The sequence below is a fragment of the Falco biarmicus genome, chromosome 2, assembly GCF_023638135.1.
Source record: "Falco biarmicus isolate bFalBia1 chromosome 2, bFalBia1.pri, whole genome shotgun sequence".
Lineage (NCBI taxonomy): Eukaryota > Metazoa > Chordata > Aves > Falconiformes > Falconidae > Falco > Falco biarmicus.
In genome coordinates, this window is record NC_079289.1 from 22539493 (window position 1) to 22561602 (window position 22110).

The window sequence follows — 22110 nt, forward strand, 5'->3', positions numbered from 1 at the left end:
TCCCTGAAAAAAAAATCCTCACATTTTTTGCTTCTGATCCTGCAACTTGAGGAGACAGCAAACAAATACTACAGTACAACCCTCTGTTTTAATCAAACACCTGTTCCTTTGTTCTTCATTTAATTTGCTCAAATTCCGCATATAAAGCTTGTGAAGAAGGATTGCCATCTCCTGGGCAAGGCACACTAAGACAGTTTCTCCATCCCCTCAGAAATCAAATTACTCTCTGCAGAGCAGGCTGACCTGGTATCGCTTTCTGCCATGCATAAAAGTAGTAGACACGTGACATGCGGACTTCCTCGCCTTTTCATTTAAATCTGCAACATGACGCTTCCAAATGCAATGTGATTAAACAGGCTGGAGCAATTCCACTACTCTGAGCCTTTCCTTGTAATAACCCTCTGGGTGCTTAATGGTATTTAGAAAGGATTGGATATTTACATTTGTTCTTAAACAAAAGCCATTTGTTGCAGTGCGTGTCATGAAAGAATTAGGATTTTAATTGCTTCCATCTTAAGATCTGTTTTAGAAGTCAGAATGCAGAAAGTGTTTACAGCTGATGTGAATGGTTAGTTTTTTAAATGATTCAAGTTGTGATATTTTCCTACATGCAGGAGCCATGCTTGGGCAAAAAGAATATTCAGAGATTTTCAGTCTCTGAATCACATCCTATATTTGCTACATGGAGAAGGGTGACCCAGAGCTGTGATGCTTCTGTTGTCGAGTGACTTTACTCTGTCTCTCAAGACTGAAGGCAAATATCACAAAAGTTCGCTCACTGTGTTAATGGTGTGGTTCAGCAGCGCTGGTTTGTTCTTGCTGGCGTTAAGTGCCAGTCCAGCTATTTCTTCCCCTTTACACTGTACGCCCCTAGAGAATTAGCTTAGTCCTGCGAGCATATATTAACAAGTAGTTTGCCTTTTCATTTCTGCCATCATCTCAGCATCCTGATCGTAGCTGCTGTTCTGAATGCTGAACAGTAGGAAAAAAAGGGGTTGTTATGTATTATTATTTTATATTTCAACTTATTAAAATGGCTTTACATATTTTATATTTTACTTTTTCAGTACATTGGTTCACCATAGTTTTGTGTATTCAGGTCTCAGTAGCAGTACCCTAGTCCTGGAATATTCACCTTAGAGAAGTTTTCAGACCTTTACTAGAAGCAGCTTTCTCTAAAAATCCTAGTACATCTTGCAATATCGTGAATTCAGAAGTTATGCAGCAGTTTCTAAACACTTCAGAATTTGTGCATTTGTAAACCTTAACATAAATGTAAAACAGCACAGTAATGTGCTGAAATTATGTTAATGTAATGAAATGTTAAATGTATTAAGTGGTCATATGCTTAGACTGACAATCTCATATGAGTCCTTTCTTCCCTTTTTAATGCATGATGTGTAAATAATGAATTTTTAGGTTAAAATTGAAGCAGGCAGTTGCTGGTTTGTTCAGAGCTTCTTGCAATGATGAATGCTCCACTCATAGATAATTGTAGAAATACTGGTTGAAAGGGGCCTCAAGAGACCATCTAGCCCAGTCTCCCACTGGAAGCAGGACTGCTAAATCAGGTCAGCCATGGCTTTGTTTAACTGAGTCTGAAAAACCTCCATAGAAGGAGACTTCACAGCCTCTCTGGGCAAGTTCTTCTAGTGCTATACTGGTCTCCTAGTGATTTCCACTCCCCTCCAATGTCCCAAGCCACAGTCTATGGCCATTTCCCCCTGAAATATCTGGTTCCGCTGAGAAGTGTGTGGCTTCGTCTTTAACTTTCCTTCAGGTATTGGTAAGGCTGCTGCTAGGTGATACCTTAGCCTAAATAATCACAGCGTGCTCAGCTTTTACTCCTAGGTCACACAAAAGGGTGGCAAGCATCCTTTGTGTAGGAAATGTCCAGAATAACGCAGAGTGGCTCAGCAGCAGTAAAATGCACCATTTGGACCTCCACTCCAACACACCTTCTCGGAAGGAGAAGGGAGCAAGTGGAGAGAAGAGCACTGCTGTGAGCAGTGGCAGCCTTGTGTAACGTGCAGGTGTGCCGTAGCCATCTGGAGGGCTGGCTGGAGGTTTGGCTTGGCGTGTAGCTTCACAGAGGGTAATAAAGATGGGTAACTGAAGGGTGGTAACTGTCACTTTCTAACTTGATGTTCATACCTGCACCTGCTGTAATCAGAGTAAGTGAAAAGAAGCCTGGAAGTGCAGCTGCTTTGAGACTCGGTGTGCTGGGTACCGCTTGAAGAAAGAAACGGGTAGGCAAAACTGCCTTGCGATGTACCTGTTACAAAGGGTTATGTTTCCTCTGCTTTTACCCCTCTGCAGCGTTCCAACCCCCATGCTGCCTACCCCAACCCCGGACCAAGCACATCACAGCCACAGAGCAGCATGGGATATTCAACTACCTCCCAGCAGCCACCACAGTACTCGCATCAGACACATCGGTACTGAGCTGCATCCCAATAACGTCAATGCACTGTTGCTAATGCTGCAGGACCGGCCGCACAGCTGCCTGCCTGGAACCCAGCTCGGGCCACGAGAATGTACTGTACAACCACACCTCCAACCTGTCCGATCGCCACGATCCACCCCCTTCCACAGAGCGGAGTAGTGGCTCCCAGATTGAACCTGTTTTTGGGGTTAGACTTGAAAAGAAAGTGCTAGCACAGTTTGTGTTGTGGATATGCTACTTCAGTAGTTTACTTGACATGATTCAGACTGACCGATGCATTTTTTTTCAGTGACAGTCTGTAGCAGTTGAAGCTGTGAAATGTGCTAGGGGCAAGCATTGTTGTTGTCGTATGTGGTGAATTCTCTTGATGTAACAACTTTATCTGACCAATAGTACACAACATCTTTGAACTGGTACTTGAAGCATACAGTATATGTTACCATGGCAAAAAAAGCAAACTAACCGTGACTCTGAGACAACTTTGATAGACGTTTATTTTTAGTGACTTTTGTGGGTTGGCTCATTTTCCACCTAGATCAATGTTTTATGACTGAATGATTGCTATGATGAGATTTTTTTAAAACCATGAGAACGTTTGCATTTTTTTCCCAGCAATTACAAATGTCCCAAAGATTAATTTCCACCATAGGTTTTTGTTTTTAAATCTATGACTTGACTGGTATTAAAGCTGCTATTTGATAGTAAAATAAGTATGTTGTCATTGATATAAACATGTTTGGTTCAGCAAACAAACTAAAATGATTGTCATAGACAGTGTTTTATTTTTTTTTTTCCTGTTGGTGTTAATGATTTGTGAGCATGCTTTGGGATTAAAAAAGCATGAATGATATTTCCTAAAAAGGTGCGGCATCCATTCAGATATTTTGTCATGATTTTTGAGAACCAGCTTGGTGTAGTGGATTTTAAATTTTGTTCAGTTAATTTTTTTTTTAAATGTTCGCACATTGTTTAGGGGTGCCATTCCTACAGCAGAGGATCAAGGTGTTAGGAGAGCCTTAGAATTTATGAGGAAAAACTTACATACAATGTACTGTATCAAACTATTTTACATGAATGACACAAGTATTCTGAATAAAAAAAAATCAAACATTGTTAAAACAAGGTGTTATGTAATAAATTTATTTTTCATAAATCTGCATATGACCTTTGCCTGTGTTCCTTTTTATCAGCAACAACAATCTGTATCAGGTTGTGTCCTGAGAAATCTTATCTGACAGGAATCTTTCTTGCAAGGGGCCAGGCTTCCATTAACTGCTGAGAAGGAATTTTTTTTTTTTTTGTTAAATAACAGAAAAAAATACAGTGCCTTCATAAAATGTCATTACCTCTGTTGTGTACATGTAGTTGATCAGCTGGAGGTACCCTGAACGTGGATTTATTACTAACTACATTTCATAGATCAGACAGCTCCTTTTCATCTATAAAAACCTAGAGGCGTTCCTGTCTGAGGAGTTCTGAGGTTTCATAACTCCTCCTTATCTTGGGATCTAATGCCACGCTGTGATTTTATGACATAAATATATGCAGATTTTTTTTCTGCAAGTGCTTCGTGTAGTGTGAATATCAACTAGTATGATCCATTCAAATGCACTGAGCTGCTGCCGGGGCAAAAGAAAAACCAAATCAGTAGCCAGCCCAAAATGCAAAAGTGAAGATAAAATTATTTGAGTGAGGTAGAGGTTTAAGAACTCAGGAGACTTAAAGCTAAAGGAAAAAAAAAAATATCTTGAGTGCAAAGTTTATGCTTCTTTAGTAATACTGTGTGATACCATCTTCATTTTGATGTAAGTGTTGTTAAAATCTGGCTTTCCTCAGTTTCTGGAACACAAATATATAGGTGGGAGTGCCTTAAACTTGTGTTTTTCAAGTGAAAGCCTTTTTTTGTCCTTTCGTTCATTTTATATACAGGTTTTGAACTTGCCTGTTTAGTATCCAGACTTTTCCCAGGTACAGAAATGGTGACAGGAGTAACTTCTCTTGTGTTAAAGTACTTTTGGCCTAGAAATTTTGCTTTCTTATTGAGGCATAGTCATGTTAATGCGTAATAGTTAATATTAACCTTATTAATGCAAACCTTCTTTGGTACCAGTATATTGTGATGTCTGATGCTTTGTTTAAAAGTAGCAGGCAGGCTTTCATTTGTTTTTGCAAAGGGAAATGCGTCCAGCTGACAAAAAGGACTCTTGCTGTTAGTTTACGCTTGAATTTAATTTTCGTATTAAGAAGGTATTTGAGATGGTGTAGCTTATCAACTAATTATAATAAAACTGAATTATACTCTGCATTTAGTTTTAAAAAGCCTGCTACTCTCAGTAATTTCATTCATTCTCACTCCATTTTTAGTAGATATATTGCAGATTACCTCAACAAACCGAGACCCTGCAGGGAAGTCAAATCTTAATATTTGACTTGCTCTGATGTCTGAGTCAGGTGGTCATTTGGGAGGAGGAATTCAAGGTTTTTTCTTTAGAATTGTGGAAAGGTTTTTCAGTGCTTGGTGTAACCGCTGGTACCTTCAAGACGGTATGTATCTATTGCAGGTAGGGTTAATCTTGTCATATGATTATTATAAATCATCTGCATGAAATATTTTTTTAATACTGTTTTTTTAGGATTTTTAGGATTGCTAAAAACCAGCATTTTTCAGGAATGCTAGGGCAAGGCTCTAAATTGCTTTCCTGGACTGTTTAAAAAAAAAATAATTAAAAATTAATCCTGTCCCTGTTCTGCTCTAAGGGCCTTTTTACATGGGGGTTACAGAAAGGAGGGAAGAATAAAGCACCTTTGAGAACGTTTAATAGAAGAATTGCAAATTCTAGTAAGGAGGGGTGGCAGCCTGGCACACAGCAGCCAGCCGGTGAGCCGTGCCTCTCTCCTCACCTCGCTCGGCTTTTCTTACTAAATTCAAGAACTTCAAAGCTTTTCATTTTTCACCAACAATTATCTGGACCAATCTCAGTGTATTTCAAATAGCTGGAGTCTGAGAGCCTGTCTTTGTTGCTCTGATTAAAGAACAAATTGTTTTTCTAGGGTAGGCTTATGCTGAAAAAGGGCTTGAGGCTTAGCTTGATGGTGAGGATAAATACGCTGTTGCACTTTCACCTTGGCGCTCCCAGCAAGCATAGCTCATGGCAGCTCTGAATTTATTATATCTGATAAGGACCCACCTCCTTGAAAAAGAAATAACTTTTGCCATTATCCTTTCTGGAGCGGGTTTCAGTGTTGGTGCTGGGAGGAGCAGTCTGAGGGAGGGAAATAGGAGACGGGTTCTGTCCTGTACTTTCCTGTGTGCGTGTACACACTGGGAAGGTACTCGGTGAAGGCACTGCATTGCCCATGGCAGTGCCCCAGCGATGCCCAGCTGAGGGTGAGGCTGCTTATTAGGTTTTCTTTTGGTTTCCTTTTTCCTTCATTGTGAAGCCGCTGCTAGGCAGAGTCTCTTCTGGGTCTGGAGGGGTTCATCTGTTGCAAACTGCTAGGGCAGCTGGCGCAAGAGGAGTGAGCAAACACACATCTCCCAATTCCTTTTTATTTTCTTTGTGCAATGCTTAATTTTCATAGGGTTTATGTTTTCATGCTTTGCTTTATTATGGGAGATACTTAATGGAGGTGGCGGGTATGTGCCATTGCCTGTTCAAACGTTACCGCAGTCCTCGGTGTCCCGGTTGTGCTAGATGGGCTCCTCCAAAAGAAAAGAGCAAGTTCCTCAGTGTTTCTTGGCGGAAGGCCATCAGCCAAGTCCCAGGTGTCTCGTTTCCATAGTAGCTTTGCACAAAGCTTTCTCCACAACATGGAGCAACACATTTCTGTGAAGCTGATCACTAGAATGCTATAATTTCTGATCGTTAGAATGTTATTTTACAGGCAGTGGTGTCAACTCGACTCTGTGGCTGATTGAAACAAGAAGATGGTAAAGCATGAGCTTGAGTGAAGCCTGCAGGAGATGGCCGTGTCCTCTGAGATGGCCTTAAGCTGTGTTTAAAAAGGATCTTGGAAGACGTTCCGATCATTTTCACCTTGTTGTGTGTCTCTTGCCAATTCAGACCCCAGCAGAGCTGGCAGCGAGGGTTGGGATCAGTTGCAAGTGAAGGTTTTATGTGAAGAAATTACTTGTGCTGTTCCCTGGAGTCCATCGATTTCTTTCTAAAATTGCTCTCTGAACAACAAGCAGCTCCTTTGGTATCTCCCCCAAGCCCATCCTGGCTTCACTAAAAGGCGAGCAGTGAGGGATCTCTGTCTGCCTTTCATGTATCGTGGCTGTTGATGATTTTATGGACACCATCAGGCAGTGGACCCACCAAGGGGGATAACGGAGGTGGGATGGAGCCTGCAGGATCTCATATTGGTTCTTGTGTATCAGAAAGGAAAGACTTAGATTATTTCTTGGGGCCAGTGGTGAAGTTGCAGACCTGCCATTTGGACTAAACGATGCTGCCATTGTAAGTAGAGTTAATTTTCAGCAGAAGCGGTGCTCCCTGCAAGCTGTTTTAGTTACACCCCTGAATAGAGCAGCCCTTTTCTGTTGGGTAGCGCAGCCATCTCAGCATCTTCCTCTAGGCTGAGTGGTGACAGTACTTCAGGATGCCAGTTCTGAGACAGTTTAATAGCTAGTGCCCCTTGAGACCAAGGTAGATGAGCTTAATTCAGTGTAATTTGCTTGTCACAGCTATGCATAAAGAACACTTTGAGAAATAGTATGTCAGACATCTGAATGACAGGATGTACAAACTGTGCTCTAGAAGTAGGAGAGGTAGAGAAAAAGGTGCTTACCCTTTGAAAGCAAGACAGAAACAAAGCTGCCTCTTCCACTAGGACTCTTGCAGTAAATTCCTCTGCTCAAGGAATTTAAGCAGACTTTGTCTTGGCAGTTGGCTTCAGCGATGGCAGAAGGGAGCTATCCCCAGAGGAATGTTTTTAGTTAAAGGGATCCTGTGCTGTAGAGCTTGACACTAGGACCGATGTTAATGGAACCTGGGGTGATGCACACCAGCTCCAACCCAGGATGGGAATCCGGACAAGCTCCATCACTGCTCTGAAAGCTCCCACATCACAAGATACAGAAAACTGCTTTTCAGCCTGCTAGGATTAGAGTGTCTTTCCTTGGCCGTCACACCAAGTTGAACTATCCCTTTGCGTTTCTGGTCCTACTTAGGTGGTCTGGGTGCTCCACCTGAGCCAGGGGAGATGGAGAAAGAGCTAGTGCAGGAATGCTTGTTATTTAAGCAGCACAGCATATCTTAGCCCATAACCCTATGCCCACAGAAACACCAAGGATAGCCTTTACAGCATTTGCTTTTGGGAAATATTTCCATTTCTTCAGTGTGGAATGTGGGAAGGCTGCCATGTGCTCGGAGCAAGCCTCTGTTTAACATTCGTGGGAGCTTTGGATTTGTACAATGCTTCACTCGCTGTGTTTGAAGGGCAGCAGCCTCTCTGATCCCCCACCAGCCACATAAGAAATGCCACCAGCTGGCTGAGGAAGGCAGGGAGGTGAAGTAGGGATTTGTCTAGGGAGAATGCATTCTGCAGGAGTGCTGAGGTCAGAGTGGAAAAGCCCTGAGCAGATGCTTATGGAAGGCCCTGTTACACCTTTCCCATAAGGCACTGTGTGAGAAGGCAAAGAGGTATTGTCTTACCCCGTGACACGTAAATAGCATTCCCGTCTTCGATGGGAGCTCATTCCTGCTTCGAGTTGCTGTGCCAAAATCTGACCGTATCCTACATTTGTGTTTCCAGTTTATGCAGGGTCGCCTTTAGTATCCACTGGCTGATCTTCCCACAAGGTGTTGGCAGGGCGTGCATAGAGCTATTATTATTGATCAATTTTAAAAATTAAAATTCTTCCGCTGTTTGTAGTGCTTCTCAAATACGGGTGGGGTCCTGTAAAGCTTTCTGCACCAGCCAAGCTCTGCCTCAGTGAGTTCTTCATGTAAACTGGCTAGGGATGACAACAGAATAAATTGACATGCTTCACATCTGTTTCAGCCATGTGCTGCTGTAGATCAGAACACGGAGTTAGCCAGCAAGCTGTGGAGAAGGTTTCTTTGGGAATAAATTTTGCTTTCAGGTTCCAGGAACGGTTACTGTGGTGGTTGTGTACTTTGAGATGTGCTCACCTTGGTGCAGACAGCTCATGCACAGCTTGGGCGCTCCTGATGTTCTCTGTGCAAAGGCTTCAGGCTTTACCCTCACTCTATCCCATCTTACTTTCAGAAGATGAGGAAAAGGTGAGAGGAGGATGATATCCCAGCCCAGGAACTTAGAAATCCCTATATAAGCTCCTAATATATGTCCTACTACCACCAGCCATGCAGGTATGTGAGATATCTCTGCAATTTATTTGCATGCTGGACAAAACCAGCTGGTTTGAAAATCTCCCCAGTCACCTTGGAGGCTTTGCTGGGAGGCCGTGCAGGGAGAGCCCTGCAGGGACTTGTGGTGCCTAGCATCCCGTGCCTGCTGGTGATGGGCGGTCAGCACCTGGGGCTGAGGAGCAGCTGCTTGATCAGGTCTCATCCAACCCTTGCTCCGTGGGTGAAGAGGTGAGGCTGTCGTTTGCAATCACCCTTCTCCAGCTCCGTGCTGTGCCCTTGCCTGTCAAATTCTGATGAGCGCAGCACCCCAAATGCATGCCCAGTGAAGTGCAGTCACTGGGGAAACTGGTGCCACAGGCAGCCAGCCCCCTGCTCTGGCAGGCTGCCAGCCGGGGGGTGTTTACACGGGATGGGTGATTTGAGTTAAAATATTTTGGAGTGGGAGATGGCTCTGAGAGTGATGTTAGCTTCCACCAGGAGAGAAGACAGGGAAAATGGATCAACAGGAACACAAGCACGCACGTTTTTCTGTTGTATTTGCCTATTTGGATTTTTTTTAAACAGACGTTTTAAAAGTGTGAAATCCAATCCGATTGGAACAAGGAGAAATGGTGTCGCAGAGGTTTGTGTTTTAAAGAAGTAACCCACGCTGCACCACGTGATGTCTGTAAGCCGGCAACGTGAACATGCTCCGAAGGAAGGGGAAAATCCAGGCTGGAATTTGGGTTTGGAAGGCAAAGTGGGTATAACATGTCACAAACCTGCAGTTTGAACAAAAAAGCCGTGAAAGGGGAGCTCCCACCCTGGTTTGTTTCCGGCACGTTGTACATGTGTGCCTGCTGCACTTGTCCCAGGGGTGCTGCTCGTGGGGTTCAGTGCATCTGAGGGGTGCCCTGCTGGGTGCAGGGGCGGGCAGAAGGGGTGGCACAGCTTTTGTTTCCACCGCAGTCTGTTGTGGAACATTGCAAAATGGGGCAGAAAAGCCCCTTTCATGGACAGAGGACGCTAGATAGGATATATAGATGCCATCACTGTTACGGAATTTAGAGTTTATTCCTTAATTAAAGGCTTTCTCAGAGAAGAAATTTAAACATCCACACTGAAAACCATTTTCACTGGCTGGAAACCTAATGAAATGATTGTAAAAATCACCTACCTTGAGAGAGGCAGCTTACTTAAATAGTAGTATTTAAATAGGGTAGGTTTTGCTCCTTGAGGTTACAAATTGATCCTTAACAATCCTTGTGTAATCCTTAGCATTGCCAGAATTTAAAATATTGATTATGCTAGTTATTTATAAAATGTTAATTAATATCCAACAGCTATTCAGAATAAAATCCTGTGTGGAAGGAGCAAGGATCCAACAACCTTCCGGTGAATGTGCTTGCTACTAATTTTCCTGGCGATGTATCAGGGCAGATCACTGTATATATGTATCCTTTTCCCCGCCCTTATTTGTGTTTCAGTGAATTTTTTTATCTGGAAATAAAACTTTGGGTCTACTGAAAAAAATAGAAAATAGGAACGTTTAGCAAAAGAGGATTTCTGCAGAGATTTGGGCCATTTTTCAGCAGGCTGAACAACAAGCTAGAAACATCACCCCTCTTCAATTGCAGGAGTGATGCCAGAGGCTACTGGTGGTTCCCCTCGAGTTCTGTACCTGGACAGAAATGCACAGAAGGGGAGGGAGGTAGCTTTGCATCACTTTCCCTTCAGAAGACCAACACCTGCAGGAGATATTCTGCACACCCCCAGCAAAGTGGCAGGAAGAGATTTTGTGCTGTCACCTCATGGACCTTAGGCTGAAGCTCAGCCAGTGACCTTACAGCATCAGTGGTTTGGAGGCAGCAGATGCAGTTTGGGATCAGGATCCCGCAAATTAACTGTTTGCAAACCCCCTCGGGCTTCCAACTCAGACAGGGTGATGCAAGAGAGAAAGAAGTCCACCTAAAACCCAAGACCTCTCAAACAAGAAGGCAGGGAAGGAAATACGTGGATATGATGTGGTCTGTGGAAATACCCAAGTGTTGCGGTTTAACCCCAGCTGGCAGCTAAGTACCACACAGCTGCTCGCTCACCCCTTCCCCAGCCCAGCGGGATGGAGAGGAGAATCGGGGAAAAAAGTAAAACTCGAGGGTTGAGATAAGAACAATTTAATAAATGAAATAATAATAATAATCATAACAGCAGCAACAACAACAATTATAATGAAAAGGAAAGAGAAGAGGAGAGGAATAAAATCGAAAGGGAAAATAAAACCCAGCAAGTGATGCACAATAGAATTGCTCACCGATGCTGACAGCTGCTGGCCGATGCCTAGCCAGTCCGTGAGCAGCAATCCCCCAGTCGCCACCAGCTCCACCAGTTTATATACTCAGCATGACATTGAGTGGTATGGAATATCCCTTTGGCCAGTTCAGGTCAGCTGCCCTGGCTGTGTCCCCTGCCAACACCTTGTGCCCCTCCAGCCCTCTCACTGGCAGGGGCTGAGAAACTGAAAAGTCCTTGACTTGGTATAAACATTACTTAACGACTAAACCCATCAGTGTGTTATCAACGTTATTCTCATACTATATCCAAAACATAGCATTGTACCATGTACTGAGAGGAAAATTAACTATCCTGGCCAAAACAGGACACCAAGGTGAGGCCATTGTAGAAGTTAAGAGTGCCAGCATGAAAAGTAACTGCAGAAGAAGTCAAACCAGTTGTCTGGAGATGCTCTGGGGGTGCATGAGTCCCAGGGTGCTGCAGGGTGGGCAAGGAGATGGCGTGGTTTGGGGCTGGGCAGCACCAGGACCTGCTGCTCCCCACCATGCCAGGGGCTGAGCACACAGCCAAGTCCCATTCACACCCCCAAATGGCATCAACGCTTCCCAGTGCTGCCCCCACCAATTGAAGCTCAAATATCTCACAAAGACAAACAACGCCTCTCTCACAGCTGGTGGTCTGTGGGGCAAAGCTGGTGCCCGGCGGGGCGCACTGGTAAGTGACCCCAAGGGGGGCATTGCCCACCCTGTGCCAGAGGCTGGAGGGCGGGCGGTGATGCAGCACGGTACCCTGCCACGGCCAGCACACATCGCCATTTCATACTGCACTGCAGGAAAGAGAATCTGATATGAGCAAACGTAGCTCAGACTCTATCCCAAGCTCTTACTGCTGAGCCTCACATGGAGGATGTTATTTCTAATAAATATTTTAGGCAGTAAAGGTTCCTTCAGAGAGGGCCGCTGCACTCCCATCGCGTGCCTTCTTGCTGCGAGAAGCCCACGGTAGCTACTTCGAGTGTTCAAATGCTTGATATATAGTATCTGTTCTATGGAAAAACGCCTCAGGGTGAAATGTGTTTAATAGAGGGAGGCTAATACGTGAGTGATTTATCTCATTTTGGTAGGTTCATGTCTGTAATTCAATAACCCCATGAGCTACACTTAACTGTATTCAATAAAGATGATCTAAAGGAGATGTTCATGCAGGTGAAGGGTTCAAGAACTGGAGGAAAAGATGTTATAAATAAGTGGGCTTGAAGTAAACAGGGAGCTCAGGCAGAACCCTTCCCCAGGATAAATGTCTTCAGCATCATTAAACCAGTATAAATGGCTCTGTGAGCTGTGGAGGTTTCTTCCTCTGAAAGGAAAAAGCTGTGAGGGAGACTTTCATTAGGGAGAACATGTCACCTTATGCTCCAGCCGTGACCCAAATCCTGCAGCAATCCTTTGCGAGCTGTCATCTTGGGGAGCATTCCTGGCGCAGCACGCCGGATCATCTTGAACTCAGGTGGTGTTAGGATGGGCGCAGGAAGGTAGGTTTACAAGCAGCCAGAGGAAAGCGGTGTGATAGCCCGGGGCTTTATCCTCCACCTGCTCTGGAAAACCTTTAGACATGTACCCGGGTGCACAAAGTGCTGCTTTACAGGCAATGCTGCGTGCAAGCTGTATGACAGCATGGCAAGGAAATACGGTCTCTAAATAGCCATTCAGGGCTGTAATTGCCCAGTTTGAATGTACAACTAAAGTAAATAGCACTGGCAGCTGAGTCACCCGATTGCAGACCTGAAGCACTTCAAAGCTAGGTCTAAAAATATCTCGCATGCTTCTAAGTTACTGGCAGTATGGAGAAGAAAAGGGCGCTGAAATAAAAAGGCATCTGACAGCAACTGTGCCAAGGGCTTTGGGGTAAGGTGTGGGAGTTGCCCCCAGCACGGCGCTAGTGGCCAGCGTGGCTGGGGGGCAAGCCAGCACTGGCAGTTGGCTACGGGCAGCCGGAGGTGCCAGCCTGGGCCAGGTACGGGGCTCTCAGCCTCTGCACCAACAGTCAAGTGTGACAGCCTACCACATAAAGCCGGAAAGCTTTATGGAATGACATTATTTTAAGCCCCCAGTGCCCTACTTCAGGCTGTGTGTGTGCCGGGCCACCGTGCTGCCTTGCTTTGCTGACACGGGGGCACGCCGCGGCTCAGAGCCGTTACCGTAACATGCATCCCGGGTAATCTGCCCAGCACTCTGGGCTGGTTGCAGCAGCTACCCACCAGCTCGCCCAGCACCGGGGTCTGCAGTGCCATGCCATACCTGCAGGGAAGCCCCTCAGGGACGATTGGAGAGCCACAGCATGCCTGCAGCCGGGTCGCCGCATGATGCGCTGCTCACCCTCACCCTCAGTGAGAAGGGGCAGAGGTGGATGCAGGGGTGGTTGAAGGTATAGAGCTGTTGCAATATCAGGAAAAACGACAGGTTTTTCCAGCCCAGCTGAAAGAAGAGGTGATAGAGGAGGCCTGGGGACAGCAAATGGGCCATGACTGTTCACTGCCTCTTCCCAGCCAACACCCTGGAGGCGTGGAGCAAAAGCAGGAGACAGCAGCTTCAAAACAGAGAGGTGTTTTCACACAGCCTGTTGTTACACAACGCAGCCCTGCCACAGGAGGCTGTCAGTGCTGGCCACAGCTTCGAAATGAGCAGGAAAACATCACGAAAGGAAAATCATTTAAAGGCTGTTGCCTACAGAGACATTAACTCTGGCCCAGAAGGTCCCTTGGAGGCCCCAGAGGTGGGGAGGAGAGGTTGCTGCAATGAGCTCTACCGTGGTAAAGGTGCTGCAATGGGTTCACCCTGTCTTCACCCTCCTCCCGTGGCTTGTGCTGCTGGCAGGGACAAGCTGTGGCATTGGATGGACTTTCAGTCTGACCAAGAGTGACTGCTCCTCTACAACGTGCAGTCTCACGCAGCTGGAGGCAGCTGTCCCTGGCCCACCATGCGAAGGTCACCCCGTGGCTGCAGCCTGGCAAACCCACGTGCAGAGAAACACGCTGTGCACATCCCCCGCCACGCCACAGCGCAGCAGCAGCTCGCCCCGCACAGCTGGAGCCTTTTGAAGTGAGATACGTTTGCCCATTCATCACCCTGATGTCAGGTCAAAGCCCAGAATCTTCAAAAATTGAAAAATCAGCACTGGAGGAAAGTGAGTGAGAAGGGACACCGAGCTGGCAGTGTTAGAGGAGGGTTCAAGAGAGGTAAAGGTGCCAGAGCCCTGGGGCATCTGCTGCTGCTACCACAGCTCCTGCTGCCAGCTCCACCAAGAGCGTGAGCATCGCTGGAGGGAGCAGGAAGGGTCTGGGGAGCTGTAGGAAGAGTTGGCAGGAGCAGCAAGGAGAGCAGATGTAGGAGAGGACAAACGTGAGCAGTGGGAGCACCCCAACCTGTGCAACCCACTGTGGTATACATGGTACCAGCTCCTGTTTCTTCCTTCTCTCCCCAGTATTTATTTCATTGGAATAAACAAACCAGCTCTTCTCAGCCCCTGTGGAGGCCCCAGTGTTCCTGGTGCCCACAGCCATCTCAAAGACCCACCAGCCAGTGCCAGAAGTGTAACTGAGGAGGCTATAGGTCTTGTTTCTATTCTGACGCATCACCACCACAGATGGAGCTGGCATCAAAAGCCTGGGCTGAGGCACAGCCAGATGCTCAGCTTGTCTGGGATGGAGCTTGTGATGACTGGAGCGCTGGGAGGGATTTTCCAGAGCACATGGCATGAAGCTGACAGTTTTTGTTTTTCCTGCTGCTTTCAGAAGGGACTTTCCTTGGCGTTGAGCTGATCTGTTTGTAAGGTTTGGCAAGGGCAGCCAAATCACTCACCCCGCATGGGCTACATGCAGCTTCCCAGCATCTCGCTCGCTCCTCTCCAGAGCCGAAGGAGGAGATGCCTGGCCTTGGCACCCCACACCTCCCATTCCAGCCCGTCCAACAGGCCGAGCAGCTCAGCCAGAAGCCCAAGTATACTTAACTCAGTGGGGTGGAAAGTGTACAGTTTGGAGGGACACATTAAAGCATTGCAGCTAATTCCAAAGGAACAAGTCTGTCTAAGCCCTGAGCCCAGGACACCCTCCAAGGGTTTCTTTAGGTCATTTTTGTACCTCTCCAAATGTTTTGGAAAGTACATTTTTTCCAGCTGATTCAAACAAAGAGTAGTGTCTATGTTTTCTCAAAAGCTTTCCAAATAGGTTTTTGAGCAAGGCTGTACAGGCCAGGAGGGGGAATAATAAAAGTGTGCAAAGGCCCTGGAGGGCAGAAAACTTCTCTTCTGGGTTGCATTTATCCCTCAGTCTTTCCAGAAAGTAGCACATTGAATGTTTTTTTTCCCTTTGGTTGTCATTCTTTTTGGTTGTTGAAATGTTTGTAGCTGCTATTTATGTAAAACACCCCTTCTAATGTTTGTCCCAGCTGCATTGTCACTCAAAATCCACAGAAATATTACATATTGTAACAAGCACTGATCTGCCGCCTTGATGAACTCGCTGCCTTGGATACTTTAGCATCTCTGTTTGCTATTTTGCTTGCACATGCTGTGACCATTTTGCACCCCATTTGCCCTCAGCAGTGGTACCCTGGTCACCTGCACCAGCACTGGTGCAGTACAAAGCAAGGGAAAAACCTGAGGTAATATAAAAGACACAGTAAAACCGGCAAATCTCTCTCTCTCTCTCTCTCCCTGGATCTGAATAAACCAACTCATATAAATATGTAGAGTAATAAAAACCTTAATGCAGTGTGATTAAAAAGTTATGGTTCCCCCAGCAACCCGAACTCGGCTGCATCACGCGCGCCAAGGGTCTGAGATGACTGGCTTTGCTGTTAAATTTATGCCTTCATCTGCCTCGGTGAGATGCAGCTGGGTTAGGGTTGCCATGGGAATGGGAGGTCAGGTTTTGCACTGGCGTGAACGTTGCAGAATCTAGCCAGTCCCGTGTCCTCCTCGGGTGCTCTCTGGTGCCTTGGTGGCTGGCAGCTGCCTCCTTCGCCTGCCTGCTCTCAGCATGGCAGCTGAAAGCATCTTCCTGGCTTTCAGTCCATCCCCACACCCAGCACAGGCATTCCCCCGCCTGGTAACTCTTGTTTCAAACCCTTTGTCTTTCCCACAGCACTTGTGCTTCCCCAAATGTGCCTTTTTACCTTTTTCTTTTTTTTATATATTTTTTTATTTTTGGCTTCCCTGGTGAGGCTTGGTACAGTACCTCCAGTTTTCTCCTTATCAGCCCTGGGTCAGTCTTCTCATCTCACCCTCTCCTTCTTGCTTTTCCCTGTACGCCCTTACTGGGAGCACAGAACCCTTTTAGATGAGGGCTCAGTGATTTATTTGTATCAAATACATTTGATGAATATCGTGAATATTTTGATATATCCAAAACCTGCTGGTGATCGCATGCTCCTACTTGTTTGCTCAGGATGATTTGTGAATCTAGTCCCCAAACAGCAGTGGTCCCTAAGGCAGTCAAACACCAATGGGTTGTGAGGAAATACCCAGTTTGTTTTTTGCAGGGGAGCTTTGTGAGTAGTACAGGTAAGGAGCCCTGCGGAGAGAAGCAAACCCAAAGCAAGAATAAAGTATGAATTCTGAGAGAATAATTAGCCTTTAGGAGATCTCAGCCGGGATATACGAGCTCTCTGTCACACGAGGATTTTAATCAAGACAAAGTGTCTTTCTCACAGATTCACTCCTGCTCGGGCAGAAATTGCCAGGCTGGATGCAGCAGCTCCTGGCTGCGGTTTTATGGCCGGTGTTACACAGGAGGTCAGAGCGGCTGATGGTAACGGCCCCCCTGGCCTTCCAGTTTATGACTCTATGAATTTCAAACTGCTCATTCACTTGTAACGTTTGTAATTTATACCGAATGAAATGTCACCCAGTCAGTGACCAGAAGCAATGCCACATGGCTGCTGCCACAGCCCAAAGCAGCCAGCGCTGGGAGAGGCACCTTGCCACGGTGGCCGTCGGTGTGCCACAAGCAGCTCCCACCACTGCAGCCCATTAAAAGCCCACTTTGGAGGAGCTGGTCACGCAAAGAAATCACAATGGTCCAAATGCTCCTTCCAGGTGGGACAGGGACCTCCCATGATATCTGTGCACTGGGAATGTGGACAGGTTATTGAGCGTGAGCAAAATACTCGGTGATTTTCATCATTACAGGTATTATTTCTCCCTCTCCATCACTGCCTTCCCTAGAAAAAGTTACCCTTCTTGCTCTTCTGTTAAGCTTTTTTCCCTGTAATTTCCATGTTAAATTAGAACTTCAGCAGCACATGTCTACCTCTGCTTGCTGTACCACGACTACCCATTCAATCCTGTAATCTCTGGGGTTTTTTTCAACCGTTGCATCTATAGGTGACGTAACTCAGAGACTTACTCCAGAATAGCAAATAAATTCTCAGATTCTTTTTTTCCCCTCCTATTTTCCCTGTAATTTGAATGTGATCAGAGACGTACCCTATTAAACCCAATAGGTGAGAGGCTAAGCGAGAGGTCCTTTTTAAACTTCTCCCTAAGGGCAGGCAGGGAATGGTAGGTGGCAAGGGACCTTTCTTCTGCGGGACACAGATCACAGTGAATGCTGGTGTTTCACTCAGCAGGGCTGGGAGCCTGGAGAATTCCTTGCGAATGAGGATTCAGGATTTAGACACCTCTCTCCTGCTTTCTGCCTTGGTTTTGTTGTCATTAATGGGCCTGTGGATCCAGGGATTTCACCGAGAGAGCAGCATGGCTGGTGCAACAGGTGAACCATGGGCAGTTTCTCCAGGCAATACAGGAGGGAAGGTACCTGAGCAGTTTGGAAGTGAGTTGTTCCCAACCTGTGCCCTGTGTCAGTGGGAAGTCGGGAGCTATGCTGCTTTTCCTAGCCTGTAAATTCATGCCATTACAGGAGAACGGCAGCTTTCGTTTTAGCAAAAAGGGAAATACTTAGGGAAAACTTGTAAATAGAAGTCCTCACATATACTGGGATGTCCTTTGAAATTCATTACCTTTATTGCAGATTCATTGAGCAAGGTCAGGCTTCACACTGTAAGGGTGTAACCCAACAAAACGGACAGCACTGGAGTACTCAGCCACTCTTCAGGTTGGGATCATGAAGGGATGAGCACAGCCAAAATATAAATCCAGCTTGACCTGTGTTTGGCTTTTCCTCTTCAATGCTCTGTGGTGCATCAAGGTGATTTAATCCGGAGGCAAGATTCGCAGATGAGGTCTGGGCACAGGAGCAGCCTGTGAAGCCTGGCTCCAGCCAGCAGCACTGCTCAGAAGCAGAAGCAATCCCTGCATAACTCCCAGGTCCCTCTCAAAGGATGGGCAGCTGGCTGCTAGTGTATTTAATCAGCTGTCACCTTAGCTGAGCTGCAGGAGATGTGGTTGGGAGCTGGGAAGCGAAGAGGAGCTCTGTGGAGGGGCAGTATGTCTGCCATGAGCTGTGGAGGGGATGTGCCCCGTGTGGGGGGGGCACCGGCACCTGCGTGTGCCCCTGGCCGCTGCTGAGCGCTGCTCTTGCACTGCCCTTTTGGGTGCTGCTGGTGTGAACTGGACACAAATGGTCTCGCTTAAAAGTTATCAGTCAGGTACTTGTGAGGTTTATGAAAACCACAAAGTGTGAAGAGCAAAAGGGATAGCTTGGTCATTTGAATTCATGTAGCCACTTTCACTGGGAATTCTTGTTAACCCAGGCTGGCTTTTTTCTCCGAATATTTATCATGAAGTGAGGCCCCTCCAGTTGCCCTGAGCTCTGTGAACAGCACAGTTGTCTGAACACTGGGAAGCACCTGCATTCCTATTTTAAGACTGATGCACGGACATCTGTGAAGGTTTCCCATTTATCAGATTGATGATGAAAACAAGGACTGGCATCTGTGCAAGCAAGAGTGGTTGGGACTGCTGTGCTGGAGGCTCTGGGCGTGCACCATCAGGGCACATCGGCAGCACATGGGGCAAGGGGCCTAAGCAGGACCCAGCCATACTTCCCTCCCAGCCAGGTGATGCAGGAGAGCTGCTTCCCCAGCCAGCTGGGAGCTGCAGCTCTTCCCGGCCAAGCAGCTGGGTCTCCACGCATCAACATGGGCATGCCCCGGCAGGCCAGCGCTGCCCCGGCCTTCTGCATGTTTCCTGCAGCTCTAAGGATTGTTTTGACAAGTTTGGTTGATGACTTATTCCCTGAGCAGACATCAGGTGGAGACCTACAAGGGCTGCCATGGTGGTTACGAGGGGGTAGAGCCAAGCTGCAAGCTGGGACTGCAGGCACAGCAGCCTGCCCGGCTCTTGTCCTCCAGCTCCCCGGCTGCACCCCCCCTTGCCATAAAAACAAGCTCTACTGGACAGAGCAACTCTGCTGAGAAGAGATGTATGGAATTTGTAAGAGTATAGACAAAGCGGTGAAAGCAGCTCCTCCAGCTTTAAGTCCTGCCGGGATAGTGCTCGCCTGTCCGATGGGCAACCAGACCTGTGCCACACGCACCCCCAGCATCCTTCCCCCAGAGGAGAACTGCACGCCCCAGCACAGCCCCAGACATCACGGCTTCAGGCAAAGGTATATGTTTTGGATTTGGCGTGTAAAGGACCGGCTGGGAGCTCTGCCTCGCCAGTCCCAGTCCTCAGCAGCCACCGGTGACCACCTCCTCCAACTCCACGCATAAACTGCGCAACCTTGTCATCGCCACCTGCCCGCCCTCGTTTTCCTCCGCTAGTAGTTACACCCACCCCTAATTCCCAGCCCACTCCCATTCCGGAGCCCCTCATCTTGCGATGGTTCAGCTGAGGGGTCCCCGCGCCCCGGCAGGCACCGGTGGCGCCTCCCCCAGCGCCCGGTGGAGCGGGGGCGGCGGGGGCGCTGGGGAGCAGCCCGGGTGCAGTACGGGGCCGCGCCGTAAGGGGGCGATGGTTCCCTGTGGATTTCCGGGGGGACCCGAGCCCTGTCCTGAGCCGTGGGTGCCGCAGTGGGTGCAGAGCTCTGGCAGAGCAGAGGCGAAAGGGACATTTCAGGATCCGCCATCTCCGGAGCGTGATGTCCTTTCCATGGGTTAATCCCAGGAGGTTGTCAATAGCTCTAGGAAAGGCTGCTGCACTGGAAGGGGAATTTCAGGTATTCCAGTGTGTTGCAATAACAAAAAGGGCTGCAATCACTTCCAACCAACCCTTTGAAATATCATTCTCTGTAAAGCCAGTTTCTAATAACCCCGCAGAAGAAAAAAGGAAATTTTTCAAAAAACCAGCCTTCCTCTTCCAAGGGAAGGAAGATTTTTCCCCAGCTCTGCAGTGAATACTTACACTTTTTGAACATGTTTCTGGAACTTCAACAGAAGAAGGGGAAAAAGAGATCAACAAAAAAATACTTACCAGTGTGGGCATCTTGCATCATCATGCCCTGCTGTCTCAAACCGTGGCACTACACTCCTCCGTGCTCATTTCTGGAAGAGGTTTGAATTCAGGGACAAGCTGTGAGACATTTTGAAAAGTCTTCATTAAAGTACTGAGCTATTTCCACCTCCTCCTCCTCTTCCTGTGACACCTTCTTTTTGTCTTCTCTCCAAGCCCCATCACAGGAGGTTAAGGAGCAGAATTACATCAACTGCCTTTTTCTTCCAGTTCACATCAATCTCCTGAGCTGCAGGCATTGGTTTTGCCAAGGCTGAAGCTGGAAAAGGCCTGAACTTGGCCAAGTTCAGAAGTTTCTGCAACAGCCTGAGAACAGACTGAAGCGTCCAACATGGGGCGGCCACCTCTGCTCCCCCTGAGCCCTGGCACTTGCAGCAAGCACTTACAGCCACAAAAATCTCGCTTGAGCTTGCTGTTGCCTGCTTGGCTCAGCGTGGTGTGCACAGCCTCCCAAGCTGTGAGGGAGGTGGCTGGGGGGAAGGAGAGCCACCTGCTACAAGAGGCTATGGTGGAAACCCCTCACCGTCTCTGCTGTGCAAGGGTTTGGGGCTGCTGGTCCTTTGGGTGGAGGGAGAAGGGCAACAGGGACTCGAGGGATGTGAGAGAAAGTCAGTGGGCAGGTACCAAGGAAGAAGGTATCTTGCCAGGGTGAAGCCTGCATGCTGGTCTCCAGCAAGAGGGGTGGGAGCAGGGACACAGTCGAGGGTGAGACTGGGAGGGGAGGGTGGAGGTGGTCTCTGGTAGATTTGGTCTCCCACTTTCCCTGAGGGAACTTGTGGCAGCAGGTCGCAGTGTGCAGCAGGTCCTGGACAGTGAGAGGCAGTGGCAATGTTGCAGCCCTTCAGTTCAACACCGAGCACTGGTGGGAGGGGGAAAAATCCCTTCTCCCAGCTCTGAGAGGGTGTCACGTTGGAGCATGAAGTGGAGTTGCTGCTCCATAGCCGGCAGTAAGTTTGCTCAGGGTGCTGAAAACAAACTCTGAGGTTTCTTCCAGGGTCTTCACGCAACCCTGCAGCTCCTACATGACATAACGGAAGTGGCAGCAGGCCAGGGACACCAGGACGTCACCCGCAGTGCTTCACAACTCATCTGTTACACTTCAAAAAAGAACAGCGAAGGGAAACAACAAACAAGGCTGACTGGGGCAGCAGGACAGATGGAAATAACCAGCAGTGACAGGGTGGCCTCAGCTTTGTCTTTCCCTGAGGTAAAGAGTGAGACAAGTCTAATGTCTCCTGAGAGAGCCATCAGCTACGCGTATTCCCCAAGCTCTTTGGCTGTCAAAACTGGTGACCCCTCGGGAAAGTTAAGTAGTTCAGTATTCATTGACTTGTCAGTCGAGAGAAGAGGAACAGAGCAGCTCCAGGATGGGTCCAGGAACAACTGCTCCCCAGGCAGGACATCAGATGGGATGTCTGGAACAGCAGAAAGGGGACTGGCAGTTTCCCCGGCTCTTTCTCAGGGGCAGGACAAGGGAACGGGAGCTGTAACTATATTTTGCCAAAAAATGGGATTCAAGGCAGGACTCCAAATACTTTCAAAGAGAAGAAGCTGACCAGGGCACTCCCACGTCTTTTGCAGAACATGCTGTTGATCTGTTCAGTTCATCAGATTGCTCTCCAAATGGTTGCCATCTCCCAGCAGGAG

The 22110-nt window shown here is 47.5% G+C and overlaps 1 protein-coding gene across 7 annotated transcripts in view; it reads left to right on the forward strand.

Moving 5' to 3' along the window:
- Nucleotides 1-3605, forward strand: part of CDK8 (cyclin dependent kinase 8) — an 83728-nt gene extending 80123 nt beyond the window's left edge. For all 7 annotated transcript variants that reach the window (XM_056328070.1, XM_056328071.1, XM_056328069.1 and 4 more), the window contains one exon: nucleotides 2320-3605. In XM_056328070.1, coding sequence (XP_056184045.1) covers nucleotides 2320-2445 — 126 coding nt within the window. In that variant the 3' untranslated portion in view covers nucleotides 2446-3605. The remainder of the gene's footprint in view (nucleotides 1-2319) is intronic.
- Nucleotides 3606-22110: the final 18505 nt, after the last annotated feature.